Source organism: Carassius auratus, unplaced genomic scaffold (assembly GCF_003368295.1).
Source record: "Carassius auratus strain Wakin unplaced genomic scaffold, ASM336829v1 scaf_tig00000254, whole genome shotgun sequence".
Lineage (NCBI taxonomy): Eukaryota > Metazoa > Chordata > Actinopteri > Cypriniformes > Cyprinidae > Carassius > Carassius auratus.
The window spans coordinates 236,091-250,117 of record NW_020523286.1 but is presented as its reverse complement, the minus strand read 5'-3'; the positions used below and the strand labels follow the sequence as shown (position 1 = coordinate 250,117).

General features: G+C 35.2%; 1 protein-coding gene across 4 annotated transcripts in view; it reads right to left on the bottom strand.

Annotated features, from left to right (window-relative positions):
* pax7b (paired box 7b) overlaps positions 1-14,027 on the bottom strand; it is a 49,448-nt gene that overhangs the window by 13,844 nt on the left and 21,577 nt on the right. For all 4 annotated transcript variants that reach the window (XM_026241710.1, XM_026241709.1, XM_026241711.1 and 1 more), the window contains exons 6-7: positions 10,653-10,818; positions 10,267-10,463 (exon numbers count right to left, since the gene is read on the bottom strand). In XM_026241710.1, the coding sequence (XP_026097495.1) occupies positions 10,267-10,463; positions 10,653-10,818 (363 nt within the window). The remainder of the gene's footprint in view (positions 1-10,266; positions 10,464-10,652; positions 10,819-14,027) is intronic.

Sequence of the window (14,027 nt, the reverse complement as noted above, 5' to 3'; positions counted from 1 at the left end):
TGAATAGAAAGTTCACAAGAACAGTATTTAATTTAAATACTTTTTTTATAATGTAAATAATGTTACACCTTTACTGTAATTTTGATTTAATGTGAAAATTTATTTAAAAAAATATAAAATAAATCTTACTGACCACAAATTTTGCAGTTTGTAGTTCCAGAAATTATTATAAAATTCTCTCCTCACTGATATTCTTCAATATAAAGCCTCAACATAAAAAGTGCAAGGGGCTAATCATGCAATATATATTAATTTCCATATATCATCACCTATTAGCTAGTAGCTACAGTAGAAAAGACATTATGAGTCTATCACGCTAACATTACATGAACACACACTGAAGAATCAGACCATCATGGCATCAGTGCAGTCGCCCCAGACAAAACAAGACCCCCACCCGAGTGACAAAATGGCTATTTTTGAAATAAACACTATTGCATAAAATCAATTAGTGGTTTTGTCACGGCTGGAGGCAGAGGTGGGTAATTAGTAGACCCGTCTGTTTACGGCGAGACCTTCGTGGGATCTTTCTCTCCCCTAGTGGCAGGGAGCAGATGACATAGATGATTTCCTCTCCTGGCTCGATGTCACTGCACTAATTGGCCACAACACATTAATTGAAAGTGAAAAGAAGAGTGGGCCAAAAGCAGAGAGGCTGGGGGTGGGTGCTTGACTGTGAGAGGGGATGGCACAGACTGTCTTATAGAGTGGAAGTGGAGGCTGAGGCGGCTGGGGAGTCTTTAATTGTTTCAAATTAGGCATGTGATTGACATTGACAGAAAGTGGGCATTGACAAGCTGGGCCCAGATGAGAGCGATTAGCGTGCAACCACACAAGCTGTCACTTCTCACAACATGTTATCTGTAGGAAATATTCTGCATATGGCTCTTTTAACCCTGTATAGTAACCCAGGGCTCTGATAATGCATGATGGGATCAATGTGCTGAGTGAAAGAGAAAATCACTTACACCAACAGATGTCAAGACATAAAACAAACATGGAAAAATAAATATTTTGTACAGTTTTAGTACAATTATAATCCCAAAACAAATTGTTATACACAAATTGTTTATCATTTAAAAACAAAAAACTAATATTTTTCTGCATTTCACAATTAATTCAGTGTGATACTTGCCATTTATTTAATAGCATTTGTCAAAGAAATTGTTGATAACTGTGTCTACACCATTTTTTATGTGTACACATCATCTACCTAAATATTTCTAAATCAATTTTACAGGATTGCTACAAATAAGAAAGTACTATTTGCAGACTTTCCTCTGCCAAAGTCTGCAAAATTGCACATATTGTCCACCCAAACAGCACAGAAAATTACTAATAAACTCTGTATATTATATCATGGGGAAGTACAGAGCACATATATAACTAATATTTTAAAATTGCTTAAAACAGTTATTTAACAAAAGCTATTTTAGCAAACAAAATCTATTTATTTGAAATTATTTATAAATTGATATTATTATTATTATTATATTATTGATATTATTTATCAAATATAAAGGTTAATTGTTCACAATAAATATAAAAAAATACAAAACAAGTAGCTTTTTATATTAATATGTGTTTTTTAATCTAGTAAACAAATGGATTGATGGATAGATGGATTTTTTCCAATTTTTTCCCATCTATATTTACATATAAATAAAGCCTTGTCTGCTTTGCTGCCCAGTGTCACTACAGTCTATGACACTTTGTATTTATCTTCAAAAATCGCTTCTTAAAACATTTTTTCTAGAAATATGTTGCATTGCAATCACTGCGAGTCTGCTCTAGTGTAACACAGACAAGGCTTTTCAGTACCACTGGACCCTAAATGTCCTAAAGTGCTACAAGGCCTGGAGTTAACCAAAGGTTAATGCGTCCTATTGAGCTGATATAGGAAAAAGTGTGAGGTGCAATCTGATTATTTTATTCAGTGTTTTGCGGATGTGTGAGATAGATTCAGTCACAAGGAAAAAACATCCCCCTCTGACCTCTCATCCCACCCGCCGGTCTTTTCACGCCTGGCGCTGCCGCCGCCTCCGCTTCTGCCAAATTAAATATCTGCTTTAAATGATTTCACAAGGAGCGGCTCGGGAGCAGCTAACGCCGTCCAAGAATAATGCAAGGTGGAGAGCTGGCGTAGGAGGCGGGAGGAGGGGGTGTTTGTTTGCTAAAAACAGCAGGGAGCAGGCCTAGTGAAGAATGTCAAGTCAAATTGTTCTTGACAGTGTTAATATCTGCACTTCATAGGGATAATTACATGTAAATAAATAGTGAAATAGCTCTCAGCTGGAGTCTGAGAGGAGAGAGCGGGGCAGTTAGTGTCAGCCAGCTGGGGACTGCAGCGCTACGGACGGCGAGAGAGCATGAAGGAAGGGGAGGAGGCGGAGGAAAACCTAGAGATGTTGTAAAACCACATCACAGAAAATGGAAAACTACTGTAGCTTTACATACAAAATCCAAAACAATAAGACAAGCTTACAAAAGTCTGTCATAAACTGTGGAGGGGGCAGGGTGATTGGCATTTGTAGTTTTGCGAGGCTGTAATATTAATCATAACTTCACACCTGTCAGACTGGCATCTGGAACTAACAGGAAGCACGTGCACAAAGACAAACTCCACCCCACCCCAACCCAACCCAACCCAACTCAACTCGTAGTGTTTTCATAAGGTTCATAATTTTTGGAAGTTTTGCTGTTCATACTCAGTGACCCTGTAGACTGACTCACTCACTAGTGTATAGACCTGTTACCACAGCTGAAAAATCAAAACAAATCAAATCAAATAAATATTTACTATGTTTTTACATTTTTAAGAATAAGACAAATGAATAGCATAATTCCTACTATAAATCAGTATAAGCTGTCATTATGGTTACATTTTAAAATATAACATTTACAAATTAAAAATAACATAAAAATAATTTAAAAAATACATATTTACTACTACTAAATATTAAATAATTTTCTGTAAAGTTGCTAATAATAATATAAAATATAAAAAATACTCAATATAAAAAAATCTGACAATAAATATAAAAATAAATTATAAATATAAACAATAAATACAAACAATTATAAGTATATACATTCTAATATACAAATAATATTATCTTACATAATCTTGTAAAAAGTAAATATAAAATGTATATAAACATAAATGTATTATAATAAAATATAAATGTCAATAAATATAAAAATCTATGAGAATAAATAAAAAATCTTTATGAAAATACATATAAAAGTCTCCTAAGACAATAAATTAAAATATATAGATGTAAATAGAATAATATTCAAATAAAATAATAGAAAATAAAAGTCACCCAAATAAGTAAATATTAAATGTAAGAATAAATATGAATGTATTGTTATAATAAAATATAAATGTCAATTAATATAAAAATCTAGCAATAAATAAAAATAAAAATAAATGTTAATAAATAAACAATCTTCAAAAAATGAATTAATAAATTAATATATAAAGACATAAATAAAACTCTACTGGTGAGATATGCAACAATTTTATATTCCCAGTAACTCCTTGTTTAGAAATATGTAACCACTAAGACACAAATATGTCCGTTTAATAAAAAATAAATAAATAAAAACGGAATAATAGACTTCATTAATGCTTTATGAAAATAATAACTGTAAAAATGTATGTTCATATTGTTCAAGCACTTTTTATAGTGCTTTAAATAACTTTTCGAGGACTGCCTTGTTCATGATAAGTAAATAAGATTATAGCTTATGGAATCTATCTTATGGAAACAAATATACAATATGCATGAATACACGCAATCGGGTATTTAGGCTATTGTAAATGCTGAGGTAATATTAATAAGTAATAGTATTTTTCAACCTAACAGTTAATTCTCCTGCAGTTCAGCCACAATGCAGTGAGTGTACTGGTCTCGCTTAAATCCTCGTCTCCTGGGCTGCCTCTGCGAGATAAATGTAAATCACATTCTCTTATATCCCTTATTTATCAGGATGCAACAGCTCGCTTTCACACACAAACACTCTTGAATTTAAATTGTGCTTATTGTCTTCTGCAGCCTTTCATCTATGTAAGAGAATAAGAAGAGCAAAGAGAGTAAGAGAGTGAAACCGATCAGAGATGCTGAGCAGAAAAAGTGCAATGAATAGAGAGGCCCAGTAATGAGAATGTGTGGACTCTACTAGACTACAATATTTCATTTATCGTGTGTGAAAAATAGACAAAACAAAGAAAAGACAGCAAAAATAAGAAATAAAAAAATATGTGTGGCATTCACCCTGATTAAGGTCATTGCTTCTCTCTAAATAATCAGCAGATGTAGTGGAGATCATAATTATGTTCTTAATATCTTTCTGTCTTTCCACACATGCGGTTATATGACAGACACTCTATTTTGAGTCTAGACCCGTTGGAGATGTTGAATGTGAAATTTACATATGTATTTGAGTGACCTGAGAAACCTACTATGTTTCATTAACACACGCACAAGACTTCAATTTCTCTCAGCTTGCGCTAGAGAGGGGGGAAGAGATAGGAAGTGAGAGAGAAACCAAATAAATTCATGCAGAAAACATTCTGCCAGTGGATATGATTTAAATTCCCCTGATTTTCTTGGCAGCTTCTGAGCAGGTCTCATCTTCTTCTTCTTCTTTTTTTTTTAAAGCCTCTTACTTTTTAACTCTTGCCAAATTGAAACAGCATCTGTATTTAAGACGGGTTCTAATTAACAAGTATTTCTCCTCTGCTCTCGGAGCATGGGGGTGATGTAAATATGCATGTATTTAGTCTTTTGATTTGTTGATGGTGACACATGCCAGCTGACACCGTGCCCGGCGAGCAGCTTAATAATCGCACTGGTAATAATAGCAGAGACGGCACATAGATTCTCTCATTGACATTCAGGTGCACAATGTCTCGTCAAAAAGCTGCAAAAAAGAAGTGAACCAAAACTCAATCATCTTCTTTCTCCCTCTCTCTCTCTTTCTCACCCCCTCTCTCTCATATAATATTTTTTTCTTTTTTGGCAACCCCTGTGCAGGCTTCTTAAATATAATTCATCCAGTTTAAAGTGGCTGCTGTGCTAATGGAGGAGAGGAGAGAGGTTGGAGTCCCCCTCCCTTATCTCTAGCAGACAGTTGTCAGGAATCACTGGTGAGGCCTGAGTTGTGCGCGTGGCTCAGGCAGGGAGGCCTGGGGATACGGATCAAAGGGAGAGCTGGTGAGCACTGCTCTGCCTCTGATCCCCCAGTGCTGAAACACAGCCTATTCGCTCTCCCTTCCTAACATCAAATGCTAGCCAAAGTTCCTTCATTCCAAAACACAAATCTTCCAACTGCACACACACACACACAAAATGATACAAAATGATATTTGCCATTTTTCTTTCTCTTCTCTTACAAGTCTGTGGATGCATTTCTTTGAAAGAGTATTGATTGAAATGCTGAAATGCATTATATTAATATACAGCATTGCCAAAATGTTTTTTTTAATATATATATATTTTTTTTTACAATTTATTAAAATGTTGTTAGTGTCTAATACACTGATAAATCACTAAATGGTTTAACTTACTGTAACAGTTTAAGTTCTTTTGAATGAAATTTTGTTGTGAAAAATAATATTGTTATTCAATATAGAAAATGTGGAGAATAAATATAGTAATAAATTATAAATATAAATGAAAATAAGTATTCTAATATATAATATAATTATATAAATCCTGTAAATAATTAATATAAAATGTAAGAATAAAAATGTATTATAAAATAACAATTCAAGAGAATAATTAAAGAATAATTATAAATGAAAATAAACATCTTCTTAAAAGTAAATATAAAATGCAGTAAATATGAATGTATAATATGTGTGTGTGTGTGTGTGTGTGTGTGTGTGTGTGTGTGTGTGTGTGTATACTGGTGTGTTAATAAAAAAAAAATTATAATTACAAAATAATTATAAATTGAAATACATATAAAAGTCTCCTAAGACAATAAATTAAGTATGTGTATACTGTATATAGCCTATATATACAAAATCAATATAAAAGTATCTTAAAAGAGTAAATATATAATGATAGAAATATACATGTATTGTTATAATAAAATATAAAGTAAACAAATGTCTTCTAAAAAAGTAAATATAAAATGCAATAAATATAAATGTATTATTCTAAATTATACGTTAATAAACAAATCTAAGACAATTAAAAAATAATGAATGAAAATAAATACAAAAATATCCTATAATATAAAATAACTATATATATATATATATATATATATATATATATATATATATATATATATATATATATATGAAAAATATATAAATGAGTTATAATTAAATATAAAATGTTTATAAATATAAAAATCTTGTAATTAATAAAATTAAATGACTATAATAACTAGATAGTTTTAATAATTTGTTAATTTTGTTAATATTGCACTCACACACAATAACTACCCGTTACGGCCCAATCAATCTGACACTAATGTTGCAGAGTGAAATTGCAAGTGTAATGCTCATTAATACTGGCGCTGGAAGCTTTACTAGATGACTCGAGTGCCTTGAGGGGTGGCGTTGTTGCTACGGGGCCCGAAACAAAAAGCATGACTGATTATACTGAATGGTTGGTTTTAGTAAAACCTGTTCATTAAAACGGGTGTGTGTTGTTTTCTTCTCCAGTTACAACAACTAACAACAGAAACACTGCACACATCAGACAACCATAGCAGAACGTCTCCCACTCTAAAACCCAATCAGCCACCAGCACAAAGCATCTGTTGGAGGAGGAGGAGTGACTGTGGTAGTAAAGCAGCCTACGGCTTTATTACCGCATTCATTCCTTCTCCACATGTCCGATGTTTGGACTGGTCTCAATGTCCAGCAGTGGATGAAACACAGAAAAGACATGCAGTCAAGGCCTTAGAAATCCGTCCATAGCTCTGATCAGGTCCAAAAGTGGGCTTAATGGAGATTAGGTCTGGCATTGCATAATTTTCATCTGAACTAAGCTGCAGTGCTGTTTAATGTGTTTTCCAGAGGTGCAGTGAGAAGCGCTCTGCCTCTGCTGGCACATGAGAAGACTGAGAGAGGCTTGTGCACCTGTTGGTGTTGTGAATCCAGCAGGGTTGCATTTCATTCTGGCAAGCAGCCATCACAGCACATTTACTGAAACCCACAAGTTTTCTCCACTCGACAGAAGCTGCAAAGTGGTCCATCCACACAATCTGACAAAAGCACAACTGAAAATGAGCCCATCTTTCTCACATTTTCCTAAACTGATAGCAAGCATGCACTAGATTTTCATGTATATCGAAATACAATGAATAATTAAAATTAAAATTAAAATTAAAATTAAAATTAAAATTAAAATTAAAATTAAAATTAAAATTAAAATTAAAATTAAAATTAAATATAATTATATAATTAAATATAGTTCTATATCAGGTGTCTCTGTATAGCAAATTTTCCCATTTACAAACGTAATATATGTAAATATATTACATTTCCATATATGAACATATATTGTCGCATGAAGCAAAATCATATATGAAAAGTATTAGAAATTGGAACAATTTCGTATATTAACATTTAACATATATATCTTCATATATATATTTATAAATTTTTTACATATATAGTTGCTACATAAACAACTACCATATAAAAAGCATCATATATAGATATTATTAACATATGTGCATACAAATTTTAGTACAGTCTTTTTGTTTACAGTGGGTTTTCTTTGTCATTGTCATATATTACATTTCCGTTTGGTTTAGGTCATTTTTCTGTCATTGTGTAACCAGTCAAGTTACAATAAATATTGGCAATATGCATGAGCTTGACCAGCAAATATTTCCAAATATCAGAGCTCAAAAGGTATTAAATAACAGGGATAAACTAGTGCCATAAACGATTGATGCATGGTGGAAAAACAAAAATGTTGTTTTACTTCTTTTTAAGTTCACTATCCACTGTTGAGAAACAGTCAAACTTCAGAAGTCAGGATACTAAATATAAAAGAAATCAGAAGGAAATAAATGGAAAAATAAATAAGCAGAATGACTTTGAAACTGTCAGTTAGATGTGCCACAAAGCAGCAGTAAAAATTCAGTGTCAAAGAAGGGTTTGTCTAGACAAATGAGAGAAGGCCATTTCACTACTATGACAACAACTTTAGGCTATAAAGCTTATAAAATGGTTGATAAGATTTCACAAGCAAATAAACCAAACAAAAAGCTCTCTGTGCAATCCCACAGTGCTCTACTATTTAGGAAAAACTGCACCCTCTGTATAACACAAATTGCACCACTTGCATGCACTTACTTATTTGCACTGATTTGCATGAACTGTCTTCACTGAAGACAAAATTAACGTGTTGAAATAAAATACTAGAGGGAGAATTATCATTTAAAGACAGACAATAGATTATACAAATGATGGAGAAAATTGTGATGTACAAAAACAAGCTTGTAAGGACTGCCATGTGGACTCCTTGTAGCTGAGAAGAATGGGAGGGTCTTTGCCTTGTGGGGCACTGGCGGTCCTTTCATGGACATTGAGGCACAGTGTGATGCTGGGGTTGAACTATGATACTCCTGTCAAAGAGAACATTAATTTTTCCTACAATAATGGCCTGATGGAATAGCCACATGTGACATGTGGAGATGGGCGAGAGGGGCTGGACAGAGGTGGGGAGGTTAGGGGGCTGAGGAGGGGTCGGATGGAGGGTGAACCATCTTCATTTTAGTGAGAGATTCTAACAAAACCCATGGGGGAAAACTATCCTCTTTTATCCTCTTTCAATTTATAGAAAATTCACTGAAGAAGCAGTACACCATAATTTGATTCATATTAATTTTAATTAACACGTAGCCCTGTCTTAAAATTAAGGCTTTTTATATTTTGCCTGCTATGTGAGTGCCTGGACGTGGATTATTTTTGTTTCTTGCAATGGGATCCACTTTTTGTTTTTAATAGGAATTTTTGTTGACATGCTGCATCTATAAAAATTGCTGCTTTTATAAAATAAAATAAAATAAAATAATAGACAGCTGTTATTTGCTCTATTTCTGGCTGTAAACACTCCTCCCAAAAATTGCATAAAAATGTTGGAATCATGTTCAGTTATTTATGCAGGTTTGCAGCGAAAGCATTAGTACTTAAAGCCCCTCCACTACGATTAACAATCAAACACGCTGAGAAACGCTTATGTTATCCCTCAACTCTGCAGTACAAGAGAAAATCTCTTTTTTGTCATCAAATCCCTAATTCTTTCCTCTCTTTTGAAAAAAAAAAAAATTGTAATACCAGTTTCCAATCTGCTTTGAGAAATGTTTGGGGGGTGGGGGGGGGTGGCCATAAAACGTGTGAACAAGGGGGTAATTGTGGACAAATGCAGTATTGAATTTCATTTTCAACTCCTTACACACCATTTCAATCTTATTTTCTGCCTGTTAGTCAGATCTTCTTGGCTATAGTGGGCAGAACTGCCCACTAATGGTGAATAATTGCTTGTAATACACTCTTTACCAATGAAGTGCATCAATAGCAGCCATTTTCCTTCTATTTAGCTTTTAGGAATCAACCCTGAGCAATGAGTCCTATATTTGTTACTGTCCATTATTCAAGAATGCTACATAACGTCTTTAACAAGAATCTTTGCTTAGAAACACAAGGACAAACACCTACAAAAGCCTTAATGGCATTCCATTTTACAATTTCCTCTATTATAAGGACTCAAAGACAATACTTTTTTTGCTCTGTTTAGTTAATTAAAACACCCTGTCTTATTTAAATGTCTGTTAATGCTTGAAAATGACTTTGTTAGACAATTAAACATACAGATCCATTAGTTTAGTGAGATTACGCAGAGCTGGCAGCTCTATGACTGCATATGGGATTTTTTCTCTTTAGGGTATCCTGTATTGTCTCAAAACTAATTTTCTTAGAATCAAACAATTCAATCTTTCTATTAATTAGGAGAGTGAGTAAAACAAATGAATATTAATTAGAAAACATTATCTTATAAACACTTCACGAGCACAAGGGGGGTATCATCCACTAGAAGATGATTTCTCCAAAACATGTCTGCTCAGTACACATGAGACGCATCTAATCACCAAACGTACAAGGCAGCACACAAAGAATATGCAGTTTTATCTTCAGAGAGGTCTCATAATTCCACTTGAAAGACTCCTTGACATGTGGCTATAGAGAAGAGTATTTAAACACTGTGGCCAGTGACCCTTACTGACCTGTGGAGATAGTCCATTGCTCACAGGATTCATGTGATTACTGCTCGCTGATTGGCTCATGAAGGTGTCGGTGTAGCTGGAGAAGCTGTGGCGGTTGGACGAGAGGCCGTAGGCGGAGCTGCTGTCGCTCGAGAGCCCGCCCTGATGCATGGTGGAGGGGGGCAACGGCTGGGGACGATGCACCGTGCCACTGCCGTCTGGGATAAACAGCACGTTTATTTACATCAGAGAATTATTCAGGAACACATCATGGGAACCTTTGTTTTATTGCCATGTATTGCCATTATTGCCATTGCCATGTATTGCCGTTCAGTGAGTTTGCATAATGAGTATTAAATAAATATAAAAAAGGTTCAAGTTCTTCACAAAAACATGGGTTTGTTTACCTTGTGCTAATGTTGTTGAAGGATAGGTGGACTCAGGAAGCTGGTATGTTGGTAAAGTGGGCATGCCTGTGGGTGGAAACCCTCCAGGTAACAGGTGGTTAAATGCCGCCAGTTGATTGGCTCCAGCTTGTTTACGCCATCTTGCTCGACGATTGCTGAACCAAACCTAAAAATAAAAATAAAAACAAATGAACTGAAATTCTGGTCAATACCATTAAACTGATTATTAATTTAATGTCTAGTAAGTGATGAAAAATGGTTGATGTATTTGTATTTTTATATTCATCTAACAAATGTTTTTTTAACCTGTTGCATTGACAGTGCATGCTCCATTACGCTAATGCCTGTGTGTATAATTATGCCGTTTTTCTAGAACTTATTGTAGTGAGATTTTACATTTTCACAATTCTTGTCTACTGCAGCTATGTAGTATAGATGTATGTACATGCAAACTTTTTTAATTGTACTTTCCTTAGGATGCCATTGTACAACTGGCAAACAGGACTACAGATGAAAATTAGCCATTGGCTAACTCTGGCATATTAGAGGTGAAAGAAAGAAAGAAAGAAAGAAAGAAAGAAAGAAAGAAATGCCTCTGCCACATTAAGACACGTTTTCAAAGTTTCATTCTAATGTGACTCATTGAAAGGGAGCACGGCCAGTAACCTGCACCTCTCTGGGGCCGAGGCGCTGCCCCTGTGTATGCAAAAGAGTGAATGACATTGATCTATGCCTCAGAGGGGCCATTCTTCAGACTTTAATGCACTGGCAGTGCAGTTAATCTACTGTTGTTTTTCAAATGGTCCCCACCATTGTGAGTGGAAGTGAAAGAGGGGGACAATGGCCCTTCAATGAATCAGACCACAAAGAGAGGGCGTCCCTTTTTAAACAGCTCCTCAAGAATGACGCTTTCAGCCTGGGCATTGATCAAGGGGCTGGCATAGACATACTGTATGAGTACACACTCTTTCTCTGCCTCTCGCTTTTATCCTCCCAGGCTCCCCTTCAATCTTTGTACACATAGTGACAAAGCAAGATAAAACGTCTGATCATTTTTAATAAAATCTAAAATTCAAATGACCCAATGAGAGCAGTCTACAGCAAGATATTTTCAATAAATGCAATTTTTTTCTGAAAAATATGTGGCCTTTATGGTAATTGGAAGAATGAAATGAAATGAAGTAGTTTTATTATTATTAATAATGTATTATCATAAAAAAATCCCACCCGTAGGGCAAAAGCAACAATTATGGCATTCCTAGAACAAATTCCTGTTACATTCCCATATCCAAACAAAAACTAGGAAACACCTGTACTACTCTGGAAACACCTATAAGACCTATATAATTACTCTTTTAAACACACCGGGGGACTAATTACACACGGTTAGCAACTACTTAAAAAAAGCACATTCCCAACACCCATCCTTAACACATAACCCTAGGTTACTTTTTTAAACGTCAAGAACTAAACTTTCTTTTGTCAGTGTTAATTAATAAATCATGCCAGTAAAAATCTGTTTCATTCAAATAAAAGTTAGCAGTACTCAACCATCCCCCATTAGCTGTCCCACACTGCTCTTTCAACAAATGCCGTGCATCAACGACCTTTCCCATAAAACCACTAGTCCCGCTGACATGAGTCCCATTACTTTACATGTCTTAGTTTAGGATGGTTTCTGGTATTAACGAGAAGTGGAGAGTAGCACAAGGCATTAGGAGCTGCGTATCTCAGTGTTAGAGGCTAGAGTGCCTGCCACCCCACGCTCAATGGATCTCCTAAGAGGCTTGCTGCGAGCTGGGGCTTCTGAATGCACCATTCTGGAACCCGATGGCAAAGGCACCTTGAGCAGGGATTTTCTCTCTGCTGTTCCCTCTAATTCCCCACTCTTCTCATTTCCTTGCTCAAGCTGAGACACAAAGCACACTGCCCAACTGAGAAGGCCGACTCATTTTGTATTTTTGAAAGAGTTCAAATAATTTCCTTAAAAGTGAACAGAGTCGCTTGGCAAAACATTTAAAAGAGGAGATTTGGTGGAGTGTGGCTGAAGGAGCTGTTGCTTGATTGCATTTGGTTTGGAGGGAATGGAATGGAAAAATTCAATTCAATATTCTCTCAATCTCCAAGCGGACAGGGGGAGCGGGAGAGACAAAAGGAAGGGAGGTAAATGGAAGACAAATCTGATTGTGGACTGTGTCATGATTTCACATTCCACTTTCAGCCAGCATCTCGCGCTCTCGTCCAATATCAATCATCCGGGCCATCCTATCAGTTCCTCTCACTTTCTTTTTCGCCGTCTTTCTTGGACGTCGATGGCTATATGTCTTCCTAGGATTACAGTTGGCCATGTGCAGGGTGGTTGGTGAGCAGACACGAAGACGAGGCGTAAAACCTGGATGACGTGATTGAATTTCACAGCAAAAAAGAACATAACAGTAGCTGAGAGGCGTAAAAAAGGCAGACGTCTCAGTGGCTCCATACAGGGGTTGTGGGAATCTGGATGGGCAGCAGGACAGGATGGGTTATGATGGAGGGTCGAAGCTGGTCGGACTGGGCCTTGAGGTAAACAGTGTGGCGATACCCTCTAAAATGAGGCATCTCTCCAGCAGAAGAGAGAGTTGAAAAACTCATTTGAAGTTGTAAAGCACTGTTAAGTCCATGCATATCCTCTTTCTAGTTTTTATAAAAATCATTATACATAAACATCAATATATGCATATAAGCACACATATAATAGTTTTCACATATTTATTTGATCTGTTCATTGAAATCCTGCGTTTTTATGTGAGCCAGCAGCATAAGTACAGAATTATTGGCTCCAGATTTTGCAAGGATCAATCACAACTCATGTGATATGACTCCACATCAGGGGGCTGACATTTGTGCCCTGGAAGTCTTGTTTCCAGATTGGATCAAAGGGTGCCAGAATAGAGAGGGGAAGTGGACACATCTTCAAACCTGCTTGTACGTAACATGTGGTAGGACTAAGTCTCCTCAGTCTATGCCTAACAGGTTTAAACTACAATTCAAAAGCTTGGGGTCAGTAAGATTTTTATTTTTCATTTATTTTTTTAAAGAATTGTCGTTTACACTTTCCTTAAAGCCTTTATGTATAATGCATTATAAAGGTTTATTAAAGGTTGTGATGCATTATGATTATTCATAATGTGCATTGTAATACATTATAGCTTGTCAGAAATAATTCTAATAATAAAATTTTAAATGCATTGCATAATAATTAATTGATAAGTGTTTTGACATATTACCTGTTGTTACTATTATTCATGAGATTCTACGATACATTATAAGGTGCATTACAAAGCCTATTTAATGCATTAAAACTTCTTTTATAATGCATTATACATAAAGGCTTTA